The following is a 24,214-nucleotide window of genomic DNA, read 5'->3' on the forward strand; positions in this document are numbered from 1 at the left end:
GAATACTGTTCTAGATATTACAAAAAGCTAACTGTTTAACACAAACAATGAAGAGTATGTAACAAGTGAATCATTTCGTGGATAAGTAGTATTTTTTTAAAACTTTTTTTAGTTAAGAATGCTTTAGATTAGCACTCTCCAAATTATTGTTGTTAGGTGCCATCAACTCATCTATAACTCCTATTAGCCCTGTGAACAATGAATCTGAACTTTGTCTTATCCTGTGTCATATACTTGAATCCATTGTAAGTCACTGTATAAATATATCTCCAAATAGTAAAAACAACAAACTCATGGTATGTCAAGAGAAAGGCTGTTGAAAAACCATGGCAAGTCTTTCCTACTTTATTCAGTGACATCTGTGACAGCCAGGGGTGGATTGAATTGATTTATTTTCTGGGTCTTGTCGGTTTTCTAGTAGTCTTACTACTTTCCTACAACTTGTTTTAGTAGAAAATATTTCAATTTTCAGTTTCTGAGAGGTTTCTTCCTTATACAGTTTCTGGTGTTCTCAGGTCTTACTGTAATAAATCACTTCATTTATACTCTCAAGAAAGCACAACAGTTTACTACTATGTAAATGAGAATTTTATTTAGAAAAGTTAAATTCATGCTTCTTTACATGATATATTTTCATTTAAAAGCCTAATTAATGTCTAGAATATGAGTTTTATTTTTGCTGAGCAATAAACTCTTTCTATTTAAATATTCAAAGTTATCAGGGGAGCTCTGGTGGCCTAGTGGCAAGAAGCTGTACTGCAATCCCAGAGGTACACAGTTCAAATCCACCAGATGTTCTGCTGGAGAAGGAGGGACAATTTCCTCCTGTACCAGTCAGATCTGATTTGACGGTACATGCACACAAAAAAATAATAATAAAAAAAATAAAATTTAAAAAAAAGTATTCAAAATTATCCAAGGATTAAGAAAATGAAGAAGGAAATATTCCAAGAGAAAACTGAAAATAACCTCTACAATAACTTGAAACGTACATGTCTATAAATGTAAAGAATGCTCCAAGGAGTTTAAAGACACCAATAAGTACAATATGGACCAAGTCCAAGTTCAACTACATAGCTCAAAAATGGAGTTAATATTTTGTCCTGTGCCTCCTGGCTTTTGACACACATATTCTTCCCTATTTGTAGACTAAGTCTTAAAAATTAAGTTCTTGATACAACTTCTGCTCAACGTGGCTTGCATTTTTATCAAAATCCATCTCAGCCATACCAAGCTTGTCTATACTTTGAGTAGAGCCCTGGTGCCACAGTGGTTAAAGCAGTTCGCTCCTAACCAAAAGACAGGCCATCTAATGCACTATGAGCTCCACCGGAGAAACATGTGGCAATCTGCTTCCATAAAGATGTACTGCCTTGGAAACCATACAGAACAGTTCTATTTCTTTCAGAGTTGTTAGGAGTTGGAATAAACTGTAGAGCCTTAGATTTTGGGTTTTTTTCAAACCCTTTATTTCTATAGAGGGATAAGGAAATTATAAAGCTTTTTTTAATGTCATGTCACAAATACTGTTTTCCATTCCATAAACATCTTGTCTGATAACGAGATTAACAAATTAAAAAAACTTAGGCATCAAACTCAAGTTGCTGAATCATTCCTGTAAAAACTAACCACTTCTACAACTCTATCAGAATTTGCATGTCCTGAGAAGAATTTATGCCTTTCAGTTGTGTTGTTGGAGAAGAGAACTGAGTATCCAATGGCCTTTGAGTTGTGGTGTTGGAGAAAAGAATTGACTATCCAACGGACTGCCAAAAGAACAGTTAAATCTTGGAAAAATGGCAGGGAGAGTGATCCAGGGAGATGATGATGATGACGCTTGGTCTCTCACACTTTGGACATGTTGCTAGGAAAGGTTATTTCTTGGAAAGTTACATCATACTTGGAAAGATGGAGGGTGAGCAAAGACAATCCCCAGCAAGATGGTTGACACAGTGACTACAGCAACAGGCTCAAGTGTGTCAGAGATGATGAGGATGGCACAGAATAGGACAGGGCTCAGGCCTGTTGTTCATATGGTTGCTATGAGTTGTACTCAACTCGAGGACACCTATTAACAACAGCACATCTTGTGAGTATTAAACAGTAGTACTCATCAAAGACAGAAACCCAGAACTCGAACATCTGTCATTGAGAACTTTACTGATGTTCTTTCACAGAAATATAACCCATAGTTGTTAATATCATCTATGCCAATATATTTTATCTACTCTAAATAGCCATTCATTAGATGTGAAGGATGAGCTCATTCCTTAATCACATAATCTTAAAATGTAATGTCTTTATATTTAAGATATTATTACAATTTTAAGATAAATTAGCTTCTTAAAAGGACAATTTGGCAGCCAAACTTGAATACGTAGACCTTAGATCCTATCATCATTCCATTTCTAGGGCTCTATTAATTAGAAATGTTTGCGTAATACTCAGAATATATGCCAAAGATATTCATGCATCCTCATCTATAGTAGCAAAAACTGGTAATAATCTAAATTGCCATCAACAAAGAACACCTTGGAACTATTATATAAAAGCAGGAATAAATTTGTATATAATGACATATAAAGAGATCTACTACATACTACTAAGTCAACAACATATATGTTATTTTGGTGGGAAAATAAAATAATGTGCTTGAAAATGTGTAAGAAAAAAAAAATCTAGACTGATTTGAACTAAACAGTGGTTACACTAACGGTTAATGAGATTGGGAAATGAATAAAAGAGGAATTATATTATTCATTATGTATTTTACTTTAACTTTTCTTACATAAGCATGAGTTATTCTTATTGGTTACAAACATAAAAAAATTTAATCATAACTTCTTAGAAACACAAATTGAGGGATCTGACCATCTGCCTTGAACATCCATATGTCTTTTATGCAATCTGAGAGTATAATCATCAGGAAATTATTACTTTTAAAAAGTTCTTTCATCTTACATAATTTAAAGTTTTAAAAATTTTTATAACTTATCGCACTTATGTTAATACCCACTCTTTTCTGTTATGAACCCTGTCTTGATCTTCTCTAAGAGAGAATGTAGCTGGGAGGCTGGCCTTAATTCATTTTCACCAAGTATATCCCCAGAATTCTTGCCATAGTTCTGTTCTCTGTTAATGTCATAAAAGCTAAAATGAAAAAAAGAAAAAATAAATCATAAAGCGAATAATTTTCTTTATGGTATATGTAATATATAGACAAATGTTTACTGAGGATCTAATTTACATTAGGTATAATTCTATAATGTTTATTTTTTGATCAGTCACCATAGGTAGGCGTTAAATTTCTCTTTAAATTGTTACATACATAATCTGAAATGTTTTCCCCTCCAGTAAACTTTATCTTTTATTAGAAATAAACTATGATTATGAAATCACTTTTGCTTCACTAGGGGAAAAAAATAATAAGGATTATAGAATCACATTCATATTCCAGTGGTGAGAAATAACAAAACCAAGTAGAACACAAAAAATAAAATCTCTCTCTACACCCAAATTAGCAGTATATGATTGATCTCTGATGACTCAGTGGATAAGAATCTGTGCTGTCAATCTAATACACCAGCTGCTCCTAGGAAGAAAGACAGGTTATATTCTCTTAGGCAACTTCAGCCTCTGAAAACCTGCTGGAATTCAGTTCCAACTTTAACACACATACCACCACCACCACCACCATTCATTAAGCGGAGGAAAAACAAAGTTTTTGGCAAAGTGTTCAGCATAAGCTTTATGATGTCATGTTCTAGATAATTATTTGAGAATTTCAATAATGCTTTACAATAGCATGTATATAAGAACTACTGGTATTGTCCTATCTGAGGTAAGGGAGAGTGAACAATCAAAGATTCAAGGAGGAAATTAATATACAGGACTAATAATGAATGGTCCATGCAAATCATAACCTCTTTATACCTGAGATCAGAAGAACTGGATGGTACCTGGCCACCACTAATTGTTCTGACCATGACATGATAGAAGAGACAGAATGGGAGAAAGCCTCAAAACTCAATTTATAAAAAATACTAGTCACTAGACTCTTTGAGAAAGAGAAATCAGAGCTATTGCCCTAAGCTACCCTTTTAAAAATGGAACTGAGGTAACTCCAGAATTTATCACTCAGGCAAATAAGATGATCATTCTGGCTTATAAAATGATCAATAAAATCTATGAGGAACATGCACCTCTAAACAATCATCTATATAAGACCAAACAAATAGTCTCTATTTGTTCAAAGCAATGATGAGAAGACAAGGAGGAGCAGGAAAACTGGATGGTTGGCAAGAGGGTGGGCAAGGTTAAAAGGCTAAAATGGCTGGCACATGGCAAGAGTTATAACTAGTTCCAAGAAAAGGTGTATGAAATGAATGGGAATGTAATTTGTTGTATAAACTTAAATGGAAAAATGCAATATACTTTTTATAAGATATTAGAAAGCAAAATTTTAAAAAATAAGTACACATTTTATCCAAAAAAGATTTGAGATAGAATTATGTGAAAACATAAAAGCCAATTTAGAAAAGCAGCTCTAATGATGTAAGGTAGAGGGATGAGAGCTTAGTTAAGTCCATTGTGGTAATTTCACTCCACTCACTTGGTTAGTTTTAGGAATTAATATGTGACTTAATCATGACAATGAGTTGTGAATAAAAGTCTATAGAGAATCCTGGGAGAGTTTTCTTACATCAAGATTATGCAAACAGGTGTAACCTTTTGCCTCTACACTTGGTACTTTGACAATGTGTTGCCTGGGACTCCTTGTCACTAAAAACTGATCAAACACTGAAGATGGAATTTCTCCCTTATTGCTGTCTAGTTGGAATCAACTCATAGCTGACACTCCATTGGATTTCCAAGGCTATATATCACACCAGAAGAGACAGTCTACTTTTCCCCTTGGGAGCTGCTGGTGGATTCAAACTGTCGAAGAGGTGTGGCCCATGGGTTGACAATGCAACTCCCTACCCACACCACTACCAGAGCTCTGCAAAATGGAAGAGAGCAGATGAAATATCCTTTATGAACTTCTTGTCAAGTTGATTAAGCTAATCTGCTCTACCTTTAAATATTTTGATAAATAATGTTCCTTACTCTTGAAACCATTTTTATTGGCAGCTGAAAACACTGATGGAACTTAATTACACTAAAGCCTCATTGGGTTATACTTACCTCTCTAAGGTTCCTTTCCTTCCTAACAGTGACTCTACAGACGGCTTGACTGGGGCCTGTTATTCGTTAGGCACTGTGTACCAGCACTAATTTTTCACATTTTATTTGTTGCTCTGTATTGAGATACTCATCCTGGTAAGTATTTTGCAGCAAGTCAGCACACAAAAAAGAGAAAACTCTGCAAAAACTTGGGAAGTTAAAATAGAAGGTATTTAAAACCTTTGACTAATTCCCCACAGATAAGCTCTAAAAAGGTACAAACACCTTTACTTGTCAAAATCATGTATCATATAATTTCACTCACTAGTTAAGACATATCCTAATCTTCATGCGCCTTCTCTATCACGCCTAAGATTTTCTCACAATTAAAGACAGTTAAGATATAACTCAATCGATTTTTTTTAAAAAGCTCTCATTTGTCATCTCTCTCAAGTATTCCACAGGTTATTTGCTATGGTTCTGATATAAATATAGCTCTGTACAGGGGATATGAAGAAGAGTCTGGAAGCCAGATACAGGCACAGCCACATTTAGGACACAACTACAGAATTATGTGTGAGCAATAACTATGTTCAGAACTGAATGAACATAGTTCCTTGGAATGAAGGGTGGCAGTGCAACAAGTGACAAAGCAAGACAAAATTGTGAGTCGTGATTCTAATTCTGAGCACATTACTTCATCTTTCTTCCTTTTATTTTTCCTTCTTTTAAAAATAAAGCTTCAACAAGGAAAACAGCACTGTCGGCAAATTGGTTCTGACTCACAGCAACTGTGTAAGAAATGGAAGAACTGTCCCACAAGATGTGTGGGGTTGTAAATCTTAACTTGGGCTAATCATGTCATCTCCCTCATCATTCTCCTACAGACAGAGAGGGCTGGTGGATCCAAGCAGCTGACCTTTCAGTTAGTAGTCCACTCATTAACCCATAGTTGTTCCTAACAAAACACTAAATGAAAGGCTAAATATCACTAAGCTTATCAGGTCCTTGCCTCCACATTCTCAGCCATAAAACAAAATATATGAGGCAAATGCTTTTAGTCACTGGCAATGCAAAACTGATCCTTTAGAAAGAAAACTAATTTTATACTCAAGCTCTCACCCACAGATAATTTCCTGACCTCTGCATAGTGAACCAGAGATCATGCAAAGCTGAGTTAACAACTCAACAATTCATTGCCAGCAAGTTGAAACAGATTCATAGCTGACCATCCATGTGAGTTTCTGGAAGGTGTAAATCACAAGTGAGGGGACCGCCCACCTTTCTCCCCAGGAGCTGCTAGTGGCTTCAAACTGCTAGAGAGGTCCGTCTGGGGAATTAATAGTGCAACTCCCTATGGAGTATGTCACTAGAGCTCTCTAGAGGTCAAGCAAAGTCGTTCTCCTAAACTGAAGGAGAAAAGAAAAATCAGTGTGGAGTAGGAGAAGCAGGACACTATAACGGAGGGAGTGCGGTATGCAGAGCAGGGGCTCAGTAAATCCATGTGGCAGTTCTCTGCCTGCAAATCTTCAGCAGAAAGTTGGGCTGAATGTTATTTTACATTCACCATTTTACATTTCCACCAGCAATGTACAAAGGTTCCAATTCATGCACATCTTAACTGGCAAATGTTATTATCTACCCTTTTAGGTTATTTCTGTCATGTCGATATGTACTATCTAGCCAGAACCAACTCATACATGACCCTCCCCCAGGTTTTCACAAGCAGTAAACCACATGGGAGGAGACTGCATCTGTCTCCCAGGAAGCAGCTGATGGATTCTAACCTCTTGCTTTGGGGTAACACCTTATCCCTAAGCCACCAGACCTCCCTAATTTACTCTCTTGTGTTTTTGTTTGTTGAATACCATCCAAAGGGAACTTATTCATTCACAGCTGATCTCCAGAGGCAGTTAAGGTTTTCAAAGGTAGTTAACTGCAAAGGAGGAGAGTGTGCACCTTTCTCCCACTTAGCAGTTATCTGGTGTGTTTGAACCTCATGCCTTTGGGTTAGCAGTGCAATTCTTTACCACTCTCTAGCCATCTATGAAATCTCAAAACTTAACCAACTGCCATCAAGTCGAATCTGAATTGATAGTGACCCTGTCGGTCAAGTTGAACTGTCCAAAGGACTTCCAAAGCTAACAATCTTTATAGAAGCAGACTGTTTAATTTTTCTCCCACGGAGCCACTGGCAGGTTCGAATCACTGAACTTTGGTTTAGCTGCCAGATGCCCTAACCAGTAGGCCAATCAGCTCCTTATAGGCATATTAGTGGATAAGTTGTTAGATGCTATTGAGTCAGTCCCAGCTCTTATTCTCGTTGCGAGAGGGTTTTTTGTTTGTTAGTTTGTTTTCTTTATATTGAAGCTGTGCAGCAATCCTAAAGGCATGCAGTCCAAAGGATGCAAAAGGATGGACAATCTCCTTTGATTTACTGCCTCTGGAAACACCCTGGAAGACCAGCTGTGGGTCAGTTATAACTTGAGGGTATATAACAACAATAAATGCATACTGAAGACCAGTACTCTTCACTTTCAGCAAAGAAAGTTGTTTTTACTATCAAACTATGAAGGCTGTTGATGAGACTTCTTCCAATCTTGATGTCACGTTCTGCTTCAGAGTCCATTTTCTCTGATTATCTGTTCAATAAAAAGTCTGAATAAAACTCAGAAAGAAAGTTGTTTTTACTATCAAACTATGAAGGCTGTTGATGAGACTTCTTCCAATCTTGATGTCATGTTTTGCTTCAGAGTCCATTTTCTCTGATTATCTGTTCAATATAAAGTCTGAATAAAACTCAGAACTCATTACTGCTGAGTCAGAACCTCTCCAGGGGGTTTTGTGAGATTGTGTGTCAGACAGGAGATGCCCATCTTTCGAGGAGACGCTGGTGAATCTTAATCTGCAGAGTTGCAGCCTTTGAATTACAACTCCCTGTGGAATGATGCCACCAGAATACCCTAGACTGAAGAGGTATAGTGAAAATACTACCATGCACACATCTTTCCTGATTTTAAGCCATGCAATATCCCCTTCTTCTGTAAAGTATTGCATTCTTTTTATTTCTTAAATTTTCATTACATTTTAATTGACTTTGAGGAATCATTACACTTCTTAAAGGCCCAGGTGGTAAATATTTTTTTTTTAATTTTTTTTATTTTGTGTGCGTGTACCATCAAATCAGATCTGACTGGTACAGGAGGATATTGCTCCTCCTTCTCCAGCAGAGCATCTGGTGGATTCGAAGCACATACCTCTGGGATTGCAGTGCAGCTTCTTGCCACTAGGCCACCAGAGCTCCCCCAGGTGGTAAATATTTAAAGACTGCTGTTGCTGATGTTGTTGTTAGGTGTCACTGAGTCAGAGCTGACTGTAAGGTGTCCAGAGGCCATCAATTGCATTGAATCTCATCCACTCATCTTGCTACCCTGGAGCTGCTAGTGGATTCAAACCATGTTTTTAAAAAATAAAAAATAGCTTGTTTTTTGGTTGCCCACTCTTTTTATCACAACGTACCACATGCCAAATTATACACATGGATACTTTTTTGGTTTGTTGATTGTATTTGATTGGAAATAATTATCTTGGAATTATAAGTACAAATTAATTAGTACAAAGCACAAGGACAGAGTAGTTTTCAGATTCAAGAGCTTAAGGGTTTCCTCTTCTGTTCCTGTACCCAAGAACTTCTTTCTCCTCCCCACTGAAAAATATGGGGCCTATGTTGCCAATCCCATCTTTCAAATGTAATAAGGTTTCAGGAAAGCCTTTACTATCAATCTTGGTCTAAAGTTTTTAAGTTTTACCACCAGGGCCCAGGATTTTTTCCTTCTGAAGTTATATATGCAGTAGGGTATTCTGTTAACAAATTCTATATCTTTGAGCCCCTAACTACTTTCCTATCCTACTCTTTTTGTCTCTTTATTATTGTACACTGTAAGGCTGTTTAGTCTTCTCAGAGTACTTAGTAGCACTCTGCTTCTGGAATTGGGTATTTGGGGAGATACTGGGCTAGGCTTCCTGTGCACAATGCAATCTTTCTCACCGACTTCCAATCAAGATTTCCTAAAAATATTTTCTGGTACACAACAGTAGGATTTTAATAGATACTTATTTAATGATTTGAGCAATTACTTTTTCAAATCGCTTATTTAATGTGTGTCTGTGGCTTTTTTATACTCAGAATACAGGTCTTACTCCTTATTACAATCATGCATAATGTGATCTCTACTGATTCCTATACTTCATTTTGTACTAGTAAATTCTATCTACACTGATCTTTTCATATCAAGTGTTGTTCAAGTCTTTGTATATGCTATTATTCTGACTGAAATGCTTTCTTACCCATTATACTCATGGATTAGTTTTCTTCCTTTAAAAAACCTAAAGGTTATCTCTTCAGATAAACATATGATCACTCCAGCTAAAACAAATGTTTTCTTTAAAGTACTCATTTCATCAGACACTCTGGTGGCCTACTCTGGAGGAAGCTGTGTCATAACTCAAAGGCTGTGCCTATTTGGCAGTTAGTATCTTCAAAAGCAGGTCTTTAGGAAAAAAACAGGCAATCTCCTCGTGTTCAATTTATAGGCTTGGAAACTCAATGGAGGTTCAGTATAAGCTGATTGTGACTTAATGGCAGTGAGCTAAGACTTAACATTCTTCATTGTAACTGAAGGCCTATAAACGGTAGATACAGGTTTCCCTGCTATCGAAAAGAATACCATTCCTATGAAATCTTTTAAAACTACGTAAAATGCAAAAGCTACTAATTTGTATATAAAAGAAACTTTAAAAAAAATCCCCAAAAAATATCCTACCAAATCAAACCAAACATATAAAACCTGACAATTCAAAACTGTGGCAAATTAATGCTTCGTAGGGAAGGAGTCAGGGGACACTACTCACACCGCTATCTGGAGTGTGGTGAATCTTTAATGACTGGCTGCCAAAAAACAGGCTTAAAACCACTTTCACTTTTTGTCTTTTCAGGAATAAGTTAAAATCTCTGATTTCTTTGGGTGAGTAAAAACAAATGCTAAAGTAGGTTTTTCATAAATGCAAAAATTGGTGTAAAATGAACTTTCAAAAAGCAGAGATACCTGTCTGTATAGTATTTGTCTTGTTCATCATAATACCCTGAGTTCAGCAAGATTCCTACTGCCACAAGAGATAAATACTTGAAATTACCCTTGGGTAGGGAAAACTACTAGTAAGTTTTGCCCTATTTTTTAAAGTTTAACATATTATCTGAAACGTATGCATTATGTGCTGTACAATATATTCTGCATTTAAAAGTTTGTTAAGAAAATTTAAATAAGCACAAATATAATTTTGAAGGAATAAAGTTATTTTACTTGGCAAGAGAAGCTCTCCTTTAAACTTCAGAAGTAATATCAAAAAAGTAAAGAAAATAAAATTAGTAACTTCCACCAGTCAAAAGGAGCTGGTGACTTGAGGGGTAAGGAACTGGGTTGTGGAAGCAAAGGTGCTCAGTTTGAATCCCCCAGGAGTTCTACAGGAGAGGATGGGCAATGTCCCACGCGATTACTGCCCCTGAAAACCCTTTGGATGGTCAGCTGTGGGTCAGTTCCAACTTGACAGCACTCAACAGAGTCCAAACAATAACAGACTTGTAAAGTAACTCTAATTTTTTAAAACAAACAGAAACCCACTGTACAAGGTAAAACATGAAATTGTTTGAATATTTTCTAAAGTCAAGTACTCATGCAAAAACACAAAATCAAGGTAACATCTGCTGTTACTCGAATTTTCTTTCACGTTCACAGGCAAACAATTTTTCCTAAAATAATACAAGTCTACACCAAAAAGGTGCCTCAAGCAAGCATGTCACCTATTAGTCCTACACAAACTTTTCAATTGACACTTCTGAAACCCCAATGAGGGATAAGTGACCGCTCTGAAACTCTCAAGTCCCACACAAATGTCTGTCATCACTTAGCCTCAGGACTGGAGACCTGACTTTGTCCGACCTGAGCATTCCCTGAAACCCTCCTAAATGGAAGGTTTAATCTCTAGTTTCTTCTAGCCAAAGAAAATATTCTTTTCCACACAAAGATGCAGAGAAAAGTCACCTCGAGTCAAAAGGCTCAGCCTACAATCAAGCGAACTCCAGCAACAGGTTTTTTAAAGTTGTCCCACAAACACTAACCAGAGGACGCGGTGGTTGGGTCTAAATCAGATCCCCTCAGTGAAAAGAAAGACCCTAGGCCCAGACCTCTCGGGTTTTACCTCATGACTGGGGGGCGGGGAGCTCTGCCTGTGCCCCTCTCTCCACACAGAAGCCAGTGAAGGAAGCGAGGGGCGGAGTCGCGCGCTGGGGCGGCGCCTTTTAAAAGTAAACACTGGAGGGAGGCGGAGCGAGCCCAAGGCACGCACGGCCCTCTACCTTCGGGCGGTTTGCTGTGGCTAGTCTTTTCTAGAAACTTGGAAGACACGAAAAGGGTAGCCTGATTTTTTATTTTACAGATAATCCTCCAAAATTCCGTTTCCTTAAGTGTCTAGCCTGCAGGCACTCCAAAACTACTAAAACTCGAGTTCTATTTCCAAAACCAGAGCTTCCAATAGGCTCATCCTATTGAAAGTGCCTTTCCAACCCAAACAGCAAGAAATTTGTAATTTAACAAGGCGGCGTGGTGACTCTTCTACGTACATAAGAATCACCCACTTAGGGCTCTTGTTAAAATGCAGATTCTGATTCTTACCAGGAACGGAAATGCAAATTCCAAAAGGAGGTGGAAAGGAAAGAACAACCCCCAACACAAACAATGGAAGCTCTGGTATTCTCTCAATGTATTCTTTTTCACTACAGGCTATATCACTTTGGTTTTTTGACAATAATGCGACTCATAGCCCTGAATTCTGCTCTCTCTTGGACCAACCTCATATCCCATAACCCCAGTCACTCAGTCAATCCATCTCAATACCGGGTTTGCCTCTCCTGTGCTGTCCCTCCACCCTGTCAAGCATGACGTCCCTCTTCAAGGACTGGTCCCTCCTTGCAACATGTCCAAAGTATGTCAGAGCTTCAGAATTCTTGCCTCCAAGGAGCAGTCTGGTTTTATCTTTCTCCAGGACAAACCCGTTTGTTCTCCTAGCAGCCCATAGTATATTCAATATTCTGAAACACCACAACTCAGAGGCATCAATTCTTTTATCACCCTTAGTCACTGACCAACTCTCTGAAGCAACTGCCTCAGAGATGAGAATCTTTGTTTTCTCGATATTGAGCTTCAATCCATTATTGAAGGCTGCAGTCCTGGACCTTCTGCAACAAATACTTAAGATCCTCCTCAGTTTCAGTAAGCAAGGTTGTGTCACTTGCATAACACAGACTGTTGATGAGTCTTACTCCAATCCTGATGCCACATTCCTCCTCATAGAGTGCAGCTTCCCAGATGATCTGTTCCACATATAGACTGAAAAGGTGTGGAAACAGGATGCATCCCTAGTGTACATTCCTGATTTTGAACCATGCAGTGTTCCCTTGCTCTGTTCTGACGGCTGCCTCCTGGTTTAAGTCTAGATTTTGCATAAGCACAATGAAGTGTTCTGAGATTCCCATTCTGCTCAGAGTCAGCCACATTTGTTGTGATCCACACAGTCAAATGCCTTTATATAGTAAATGAAACACAGATAAGACATTCTTCTGGTACTCTCTGCTTTCGGCTAAGATCCATCTAACATTGGCGATAATATCCCTAGTGCCACAGCCTCTTTTAAACACAGCCTGCATATCTAGCAGCTCTCTGCTGATGTGTTGTAGTAGTCATTTTTGGATAATTTTCAGCAGGATCTTGCTTGCATGTGATATTAATGATATTGTTTGGTAATTTCCACACTTCATCAGGAATGGAACAAACACCGATCTCTTCCAGTCAGTTGGCCTGGTGGCTGTCCTCCAGATTTCTTGGCACAGCCTGGTTAGCAGTCCAGGGTAGCATATGCTTGTTGAAATATGTCAATTGATATGCTATCAATTCCTGGGTCCTTGTTTTTTGCCAATTCCTTCAGAGCAGCCTGAACTTTCTCCTTCATCCTTCCAGGCTCTTAATCATATGTTATTGCACGTAATTCTTCAGCCAATTCGTTTTGGTACAGTGACTCTGTGTATTCCTTCCATCTTCTTTCAATGCTTCCTGGGTCATTAAACATTCTGCACACAGCTTCCTAAAGTACTACAACGTGAGGCTTGAATTTGCTCCTCAGTTCCTTCAGCTTAAGAAATGCTGAGCAAGTTCAGTCCTTTTGATTTTGTGACTCCAGTTCTTTGCACATTTCATTAGAAAACTTTTGTCTTCCTGTGCCATTTGAAATCTTCTGCTCAGCTCCTTAACATCTTGATTTCTTCCCTTTGCTTTGGCATTTTGGTGCTCTAGTGCAAATTCAGAGTCTCTCTTAACTTCAATTTTGGCCTCTGAATGTTCCTGAACATTACACATGACATAAAGATATTAGATGTGACATCTCATCTACACCAAAACAAAAATCATTTTTATTGCCACTGCCCACTGATATATCCCATAAATGCTTTGGGTAGACAAAATGTCAAAGACCTATTTAACAGAGACATGGCTCATAGGAAAGTAAGGCACATCTACAGGAGATATACCGTACTTTGTCCACTAGACAGTGCTGACTTCAGGAGTTGGTATCTTGAATATCGTTTTTTCTTAATGAGGGAGCAGGTGTAGTGTACACTAAAGGTTCTACACAGGCCTATTTCACCTTGCCAAGGAGAGTGGCAAATCTTTATACAGATTAGCAAGGGATTTAGTTCTCAAATTAAATGTCAGCAAAAACGTCAGGTATATTTCTTAGGATAAAATTATCACTTGAAATTCAGAACCAGGTTTACAAATTTAATCAACATTTAATCAATAAAAGCAAAAGTTGTACTTTGAAATTAGAAGGTCTTTTAGCAAATACAAACAAGATTAAAAGGGGGGGAACAAACCAAAATAATATAAACATAGAGGGGAAAAATAAAGCTGTCAAAGTAAAAGGAATTAAGAAAGAAAAAGAACTGACAGGTTAATTTTTCAAAAGCAGTCATAGAAGCAAGACCACAGGAGTCTGCAATGCTAAAACAACTGCCCACCTAGACATCCATACTCGGCAAAAACATCTCTAAAGAATGAGAACAGAATAAAAATATCTTCCAGTGAATCCAAAAGCTCATCACCAGCAAAAACAATTCTTAAGTATGTGTATAAGCAAAAGGAAAACTGGCATTGACTGTCCAAAACAGAAGACACTTAAAATGTGGGAACTCTTCATAGGAAATGTAAAAAGCACTGTGGGACACAATAATAATTCTAAAAAACAACCACCGTTGGATCAGTTCTGACTCAAATCAACCCCTCTTACCAGGCTTCTATTTCTCCTGAGTTGTCACTGGTAGATTTGAACGTATGGAGATTGAGACAGACCCTTTCAGTTTGCAGTGTACCACTCTGCATATGGATATTTAAATAAAATTCTAAGGTCCTCTCTTTCTTTTTGGCCTCATGGCTGGAGGCTGAGAACAGCCCCTGTCTCTTCAGGGGTGCCTTACCCTCTTTTCCTTCCTTTTAACAGCCATGCTTTCCTCCCTGACTTTTAACTGCCTACCCACTACTAGTACTATTTTCTACACATCTGCTAACTGACTTACCCCTGGAACTTCCTAGACCCTGACAAAATGCCTTGTGCCTTAATAAATCTTTTCTTTGCTAAAAGAAAATAAATAAATAAATTCTAAGGTCATGGTATCAATCATCTGAGAGGAAGTAAAGTATTAGGTTCATTTTAGACCTCACAAAGTGAAGGCACTTATATTTCTAGGATAACCATAAAAAGAAAATCTGTAACTTCCAAACTAGTATACAGAAAAACAGAATGATAAAAGGTAAAGAGAAAGAAATACTTAAGAGACAAGACAAACAGAAAGCCAAACTAGAGTAACATCATAGGGAACTGTGGTGCTAATACTGTGTGCTAAGCCAAAGGCCCCAGCTCTCTGGAATTTGAATCCACCAGGAGTTGCCTGGGAGAAAAAATGAGTAAGACTATAAATCTACTGCACATTTGCAATTTAGAGCCTTGGAAAGCTAGTAGAGTGTCAGTTATAAGTTCGCTCCAATTCAATGCAAAAGAAAATATTAGATATAAACACACTGCATGTTCCAGCTAAAAGCGAAAAAAATTTTAAACTCCATTTTTTAAAAATTGCTCTATTGAGCTCTGGTGGCCTAGTGGCAAGAAGCTGCACTCCAATCCCAGAGGCACGCAGTTTGAATCCACCAGATGCTCTGCTGGAGAAGGAGAGGCAATCTCCTCCTGTACCAACTGGACCCAATTTGATGGTGTACACACACACACACACACACACACACACATTTTAAAAATAAATAAAAATGCTCTATAGAAGAGACATGAGCAAACATATGTGGCCCTAAACAAAGCTTAGTAGGTAAAAAGATAACAAAGAGAAATACTAAATAGAGATCATCATGAAGACCAAAGAGGATTCTTCGAAAAGATTAACATAGCTGATAAATCATGGACAAAATGCTTAAAAGAAAGGGGTGGGGATAAGAAAATCATATACGTACACAGCAAGCAAGGTAGTGTCATCTGCCTAATTCAGGTTATTGATGAGTCTTCCTCCAATCTTGATGCCACATTCCTCCTCATAAAGTCCAGCCTCCTAGATCATCTATTCTGTATACAGATTGTAAAGGTATGAGCATAATATGCATCCCTGATGTTTACCTTTGCTGATCCTAAACCATGCAGTGTTTCCCTGATCTCTTCTGACTACTGCTTCCTGCAGAAAGTCAAGGACTGTAGCCTTCAATAAGGATTGAAGCTGAACATCAAGAACAAAGATTTCACTCGCCCAATTGGCAGCTTCCTGATAGATGAAGAGACTGAGATTGTTAACAACTTCAGCTTTGTTCCACAATCAACACTCTTGGCGCCAAAGTCAGAAAATCAGAAGTCTAACTGCATTAGGTAAGTCTGCTGCCAGGGATCTCTCTAGAGTACTGAAGAGCGCACTGCAATCCCAGAGGTGCACAGTTCAAATCCACCAGATGCTCTGCGGGAGAAGGAGGAACAATCGCCTCCCGTACCAGTCAGATCCAATTTGACGGTACACACATAGATAGACAGATAGATAGATAGATAGATAGATAGATAGATAGATAGATAGATAGATAGATAAAAATTAAGAGTACTGAAGAGCAATGATGTCAGTCTAGAGACTAAGGTGTACCTCGTACTGGCCATGGTCTTTGCAATTACTAGCTATGCATCTGACAGACAATACTAAGGATGACAGAATAATAGATTCCTTTGAGTTGTGGTGTTGGAGAAGAGTGTTGAACATACTTTGGACTACCACAAGAACAAACAGGACTGTCCTGCAGAGGGTGAAACCAAGTTGTTTCCTGAAGGTAAGGATTTTTCCCCCCTACTAGTTTATTTACAAAATTCAAATAGAAATTCAAACAAATTCTTTCCATTTCCCTTAGACCCCCCCCATCAAATTGTACAATCCAATGATTAATCCCTCCCTCCCACTGCACATCCACATCCCTCTGCTTCCAGCCTCTCCCGCCCCTATTGGATCCTTCTACTCATTCTACAATAATGGTTTTATACAATACTTATCCTTGTGGGACTGAGTTAGTTCACTCAGCATTATGGTCTCCAGTCCCTCCCAAGTTAGGTAAAAATTTACAAAATCATTGCTCCTGCATGCTGCATAGTATTCCACGGTGTGAATATACCATAATTTCTCAATCCATTCGATTGTGGTTGGCCTTTTGGACTGCTTCCATGTTCTTGCAATGGTGAATAATGCTGCTATGAACACTGGTATACAAACCTCAGTTTTTGACTCAGTTCTCATATTCTCTGGGTATATTCCAAGGAGTGGAATAGCCAACTCATATGGAATTTCTATGTTCAGCTTTTTGAGGAGGCGCCAAACTGCCTTCCAGAATGGTTGTACCATTTTACAGTCCCACCAACAATGTATAAGAGTTCCTTTCTTGCTACATTCTCTCCAACATTTAATACTTGCTGTCCTGTTAATCTTTGCCACTGTTACTGGAGAGAGATGGTATCTCATTGTGGTTTTGATTTGCATCTCTCTTACTGCCAGTGATTTGGAGCATTTCTTCATGTGTCTGTTGGAGGCAAGGATTCTGAAGCTCCATTTTATACTTTGGGCATGTGGCCAGGAGGGACCACTCCTTGGAAAAGGACATCATGCTTGGAAGGGTGGAGGGACAGTGCAAGAGAGGAAGACCCATGATGAGATGGATTGGCTCAGTGGCTAGAGTAACGAGATTTGGTTTGTTGGAGAAGATAAGATTGGCACAGAAATAAGATACATAGGGTCACTATGAGCTGCAGGCAACTTGACAGCACATAACAACAGTACACATGGGAGCTCTGATAGTATAGTGGTAAAAAGCTGTGCTTCAATTCCAAAGGCAAGCAGTTCAAATCCACCAGCTCCTCCACAGGATGGGCAATCTCCTCAGGGCAATCATCTCTGAAAACTTGTACGTTCAGCTATGGGTCCATTCCAACTCAAGGACACATAACAACAATAACGGTGAAAGTATGCACAGTTCAGACTTTAAAGATCATCTGGTCTGGTCAACTCAAATTACTGCCACTGAGTTGGAACTGATTCATAGGCTACCTTCCAGCAGGTTTCCAGAGGCTGTAAATGGCACAGGAGAGGGTTCATCATTCTCCCAAGAAGTAGCTGGTGGATTTGAACTGCTTACCTTTAGATTAGCAGTCCAACTTCTTACCACTAGGCCACTGTTGTAGATTGCCTTCTAGTCGAACACAACTCATACTGACCCTATGAATAAAAGGCATGAAGCCTTTCTAGAACTATTGACATTTATCAAAGTTCATAGCCTCTGGAAGCATATTGTTTAGGAAGTGGCTGCCACTTCCACTTCCAAATTAGGCCATTAGTGCTCCCTTAAAGATGTTAAGGCGACATTTTAACAAGTTCATGGAAATATTAAAATTTAGATAAAATGGACGGAATCCTAGAACAATATAGCAAAAGTGGTATTTTTTAAAAAATTTAATAATCCTGTAGCCATTAAAGAAATTCAATAACTTGTCAAAAATCTACCAATAAAACTTCAAGCTCATTGAGGATTTATTTGCAAATTCTACCAGACCTGGCTACCACATTGAGAATGCATCTATACACAATATACACTAATATCAATTCAATATAGTAATAAGACATTAAAATATAAAACTTTTTTTTAAATTTTTTTAATTTTGTGTGTGTGTGCACCATCAAATTGGATCCAACTGGTACAGGAGGAGATTGCCCCTCCTTCTCCAGCAGAGCATCTGGTGGATTCAAACTGCATACCTTCAGGATTGCAGCATAGCTTCTTGTCACTAGGCCACCAGAGCTCCCTAAAATATAAAACATTTTAAGAAAATATAGAAGAATTTCATTACAATCTTAGGGTAAAGAGGATTTCTAACATCAAAAAAATACAAACCAAGGAAAAATTGATGAATTGAACTGTATTAAAATCAAACATAGCAGTGTTTGTGAGGAGGGAAAAAGATGAGGCAGTGTTTCATTCAATCTGTTGAACAGCACTGAGTGAGCATGAACTCAATGACACAACAGCAGCATATTAAAATTAAAAATTCTTGCTTACACAAAATTCCCACAAAGAGAGAAAGGGGGGTACCTGCTTATCACCCTACACTATCCAGAGCATATAAAAAGGTCCTACAATCTGACAACCTAATGAAACATAGATCAGAACATCAGGGGTTGGGGAGGAGCGGGTGTGAATGGTGTTTAAACATATGGAAAGATGATCTCTATCAGTCAATAAAACACAAATTTAAACTAGTAAATACTTTTCACTTATCAAAGTATCAGAAACTCTTTAAAAGTTTGGCAATGCATTCTGTTAGGGAAGTTATGGGATAACAGTCACTCCAGGTAACAGTATTAAAATGCTGATGAAGATATCTGCCAAAATTTCAAGTTACATTTTGATTCAGCAATCCGACCCAGCCCTGAAAATTAATCCTATGGATATACTTATGCAAAAATAACAAATGTACAAGGTTACACAACGCATAATCGTTTTTAACAGTGAAAGACTATAACCAACCAAATAGTCGATGAACTATTCTATACTCGTTGCAGAAGCAGGAATAGGCATATGCTGGAAAATTACACACAAAAGAGAGCTGAGAATCATCTTATTTACTGTTTAGGGATGATTATCAGGATATCGACTGTTGGTAAGTCAATTCCAACTCACAGCAACATTCCATCAAGTTTGAGGCTGTAAATATTTACAGAAGAGCACAGTCCACCTTTCTCTGATGCCTGATGGATCAAACCACTATCATTTTGGTTAGTTGCACAACAAGTAATACACTACACTGGCACGTGGAGACAAAAATGCAATGTAGCAATGCCACTTTTAGTTTAAGGGAGAACAGAAAAATACATAAATCAAAACAGCGCTGAAAAGAAAAAGGTGATACTAAAAGGACAGTTCTAACAGTTAATGTGCTCAGCTACTAACTGAAAAGTTGATGGTTCAAATGCATCCAGGGTCACTAGGAAGAAAGCCCTACTGATCTACTTCCAAAGTAATGTTGTAGTTGTTGTTGAGTAGCACCAAGTTAACTACTATTCACAGTGACCCTATGAACAATGGATCTGCACCCTGCCCTATCCTGTACATCTTTGGTTGTCCATTTCTTCCCTATCCTGAACATCCTAATTATCTTTTACATACTTGGGCCCACCGTTACTCACTTTATCAGTCCATCTCATTTACCTGCTCCCCCCTCCAACCAAACTGTACAGCTCTGCAACTGCACTCCTGCAATTTTCATCCCTGCCCATCCTCACCTTCTGCCCCCACCCCTCACCTCCTTGTACCCCCAATATGTTTTTCCCAATAAATTTTTTTTAAAAAAAGAGTCTTCTCTTCCATCAACTCTCCACCTTTCCAAGCATGATGTCCTTTCCTAAGGATTGGCCCCTCTTAACATCATGCATAAAATACATGAGTTGAAGTTTCATTATCCTTGCCTCAAGGAGCACCCTGACACACTTCTTTCAAGACATATTTGTTTATCCTTTTGGCAGTCCATTCAGCATTCTTTCCATCTCTTGATTTCATGGCTGCTGGTGGCAAGGGTATGAGGACTGTGTGTATAAGAAGATTAAACAATTGAGACTTCCTATTTCTTTTCCATCTATTATTATTATTGTTATGTGCTGTCAAGTCATAACTGACCCTCAATAGGTTTTCAGAGGCAGTAAATTATACGGGAGGAGAATGCTCATCTATCTCCCACAGAGGAGCTGGTGGACTTGAACCATGTGCCTTTGGGTTGGCAGTGCAGCTCCTTACTACTGGGCCACCAGAGCTCATTAAGATAGCTGTTAAAAAGTCCTATAGCACAGTTCAAGTCTAACACAAGGAGCCGCATCAACTGTTCTGCGGTTGGATTCTGATTTTACAGGCAAACTGTTTGATTCCCAACCAGCACACATCCTGTGCAGTCATCATCAGTCTAGTCTGTTAGCTAGACTTTGCAGTTTGCTTTGCAGGTTTCAGGAGAGCCTCCAAACTTAAGATACTTAACTAAGGACAAAGATGTAGTGATCTGCTTTCAAGCACCAGTCAACGAAACCACATAGATCACAAGGGTCTCATCCACAAGCAATTAGGAGGATGGCATAGGACCAGGCAGCCTTTAGTTTCATTGTGCTTGGGCCTGCCATCAGTCAGGGTCAAGACAAGAACAACTAACAAGAGACAGGGAAGTAGGGTTTGGACTGGATGAACACAAAGAATAAAAAAGAAACTTTCTTTACAGATTCTTTAATTGCTTGATATTTTTATTTCTTTTTTAGCAAACGGAATTATTTATCAACTTGCATATACAAAGATAATAGTTGGCAAGGAAGGACAGAGCAGGGTTTAGGGCTGTTGTACATAGGGTCGCTATGAGTGGCTGGCAACTCGACAGCACATAACAATAACAACAACATATATAAAGAAGCCAGAAACTGTAAGACAGAAACCTAGCAGAGAAGAAAAACGCAAATATTTTCCACTACAACAAGGAAAAGTTGGAAGCTCTGGTGGCCTAGAGGCAAGAAGCTGCACTGCAATCCCAGAGCCACGAGGTTTGAACCCACAAGACGCTCTGCTAGAGAAAGAGGGGTAATCAATCTCCTCCTGTACCAGTCAGATCCGATTTGATGGCACACACACACAAACACAAAGAATAATTTAAAAAAAAAACAAAAAACAAGGAACAGAAAAGTAATTAAGACTGCACCCTGTCAAAGGCAGTTTCACTGTATCCTGGCTGTCATAGGTTTCACTGTATGCATATTAAAAAAAAAAAAAAAAAAACACAAAAAACAAAAAAACCACACTGTATTTGTTTGTGCAAGCAAGATTTTAGTGAAGATTATCCAAAAACGACTGGAACAGCACATCAGCAGAGAACTACCAGAAGTCCAGGCTGGGTTTAGAAGGGGTCGTGGTACTAGGGATATTGTAGCTGATGTTAGATGGATCTTAGTTGAAAGCAGAGAATACCAGAGGAATGTCTAGAGAGAATACCAGAGGAATGTCTATCTGTGTTTCATTGACTATGCAAAGGCATTTGACTGTGTGGATCATAACAAACTGTGGCTGACTCTGAGAAGAACGGGAATCCCAGAACACTTGATCGTGCTAATGCGAAACCTATACTTGGACCAGGAGGCAGTCGTCAGAACAGAGCAAGGGAACACTGCATGGTTCAAAATTGGGAAGGGCATATGCCAGGGATGTGTCCTGTCTCCATACCTTTTCAACCTATATGCAGAACAGATTATCCAGGAGGCTGGGCTCTATGTGGAGAAATGTGGGGTCAAGATTGGTGGACGGTTTATCAACAATCTGCATTATGCAGATGACACAACCTTGCTTGCTGAAACTGAAGAGGACCTAAAGCACATGCTGCAGAGAGGGTCAAGGACTGCAGCCTACAATAAGGATTGAGGCTCAAGGTCAAGAAGACAAATATTCTCACCACTGGACCAATTGGCAGCATCAGGATGGATGGTGAAGAGACTGAGATTGTACACAGCTTTAGTTTGCTTGGCTCCACAGTCAACACTCTTGGCACCAGTGGTCAGAAAATTAAAAGGCGCATTGCCATGGGAAAGTATGCTGTTAGGGACCTCTCCAAAGTACTGAAGAGCAATGGTTTCTCTCTGGAGACTAAGGTGCGTTTGATACAGGCCATGGTCTTCACAATCACTTGTTATGCATCAGAGAGTTGGACAATGACCAAGGAGGACAGAAGGAGAATTGATGCCTTTGAGCTGTGGTGCTGGAGAAGAGTACTGAGAATACCATGGACTGCTAGGAAAACAAACAGATTCATCCTAGAAAGGGTTAAACCAGGTGGCTCCTTGGAGGCAAGGATTCTGAGGCTCCGTCTAACATACTTTGGACATGTTGTGAGGAGAGACTGGTCCTTGGAGAAGGACATCATGCTTGGGAGGGTGGAGGGACGGCGCAGGAGGGGAAGGCTCTCTCTGAGGTGGATTGATTCAGTGACTGGGATAATCGGGATGGGAGTGTCAGAGACAGTGCGAATGGCACAGGACAGAGCAGAGTATAGGGCTGTTGTACATAGGGTCGCTATGAGTCACAAGCAACTCGACAGCACATAACAACAACAACATTTGTTTGTGTGTATATACACACATATTGAGAGAGAGAGAGAGCATGCACGTTCTGGTGGCCTAGTGTAAAGAAGCAGTGTTGCAATCCCAAAAGTATGCATGGGTAATCTCCTCCTGCATGATTAAATGCCTCTAAAAACCCACTGGAGGGTCAGCTATGGGTCAGTTTCCATTCAACAGTACACAAGAACAACATACACACACACATACATATGTATATACATCATTGTTATGTGTCATTAAGTTGGAATCAACAAATAGCTGACCTTTTACTCGCCAATGTTTTGAGTTTTCAGAGGCTGTACATTGTAGAGGAGACTGTCTATATTTCTCCTACAGAAAAGCTGGTGGATTTGAATCAAGTGCCTTTGAGTTGGCAGTGCAATATATATATACTTATTTTTGAAGGTCTGTTATTTCAGAAGTAGATGGTCAATTCTGTTTCCTAATCTCTCTTATTAATCTGGGAGCTCTGCTGAAATATATCCACCCTAGGTGTCCCAGTTGACATTTAAAACACAGATGCAGGCCTGGACATGCTACTAGTCCATGCCAGAAATTTGGAAGACAGCTACCTGGCCAGTTAATAGAAGAGATGCATAATTATTCTCATTCCCCCAAAAAAAGATGATCCAAAAGAATGGGGAAATTATCAAACAACATCATTAATATCACATGGAAGCAAAATTGTGAAGATCATCGAAAAAAGGCTAGAGCACTGCATTGACAGAGAATTGCCAGATGCTCAAGCTGGGTTTATAAGAGACTGTGATACCAGAGACATCACTGCTGATGTCAGATGGATCTTGACTGAAAGCAAAGAATACCAGAAGAATGACTGTGTTGTATTGACTATGCAAAACCATTTTATTTTGGGGATCATAACACTGAGAAGAATGGGAATCCCAGAATGCTTAATCATGCTTATATGAAATCTATACCTAGACCAAGAAGCTGTTGTCTGAACAGAGCAAGGGATCACTGCATGGTTATAATAAAAAAGGTGCCACTTCTACAACCAGGAGAGGATAAAATAGATGAATGGGACCTTCTAAGAATCAAATCCCTATGCACATCCAAAAACTTCTCCAACAGGATAAAAAGGGAAGCCAGAGACAGAGAAAAAGTATTTGGTAATTACATGTCAGATAGGGGCTTATAGCTAGAATTTATAAAATACTTGAGCACCACAACAAGATAAAGGTAAACAACCCAATTGAAAAATGGGCACAGGATATAAAC

The 24,214-nt window shown here is 38.8% G+C and overlaps 1 protein-coding gene across 1 annotated transcript in view; it reads right to left on the bottom strand.

Moving 5' to 3' along the window:
• FAM208B (family with sequence similarity 208, member B) overlaps positions 1–24,214 on the bottom strand; it is a 123,164-nt gene that overhangs the window by 93,128 nt on the left and 5,822 nt on the right. The window contains exons 2-3 of the mRNA XM_006891880.1: positions 11,422–11,615; positions 3,017–3,150 (exon numbers count right to left, since the gene is read on the bottom strand). Of these exons, the coding sequence (XP_006891942.1) occupies positions 3,017–3,150; positions 11,422–11,615 (328 nt within the window). The remainder of the gene's footprint in view (positions 1–3,016; positions 3,151–11,421; positions 11,616–24,214) is intronic.

This window comes from Elephantulus edwardii, unplaced genomic scaffold (assembly GCF_000299155.1).
Source record: "Elephantulus edwardii isolate Elephantulus edwardi_28Jun2011 unplaced genomic scaffold, EleEdw1.0 scaffold00105, whole genome shotgun sequence".
In the NCBI taxonomy this organism is placed as follows: Eukaryota; Metazoa; Chordata; class Mammalia; order Macroscelidea; family Macroscelididae; genus Elephantulus; species Elephantulus edwardii.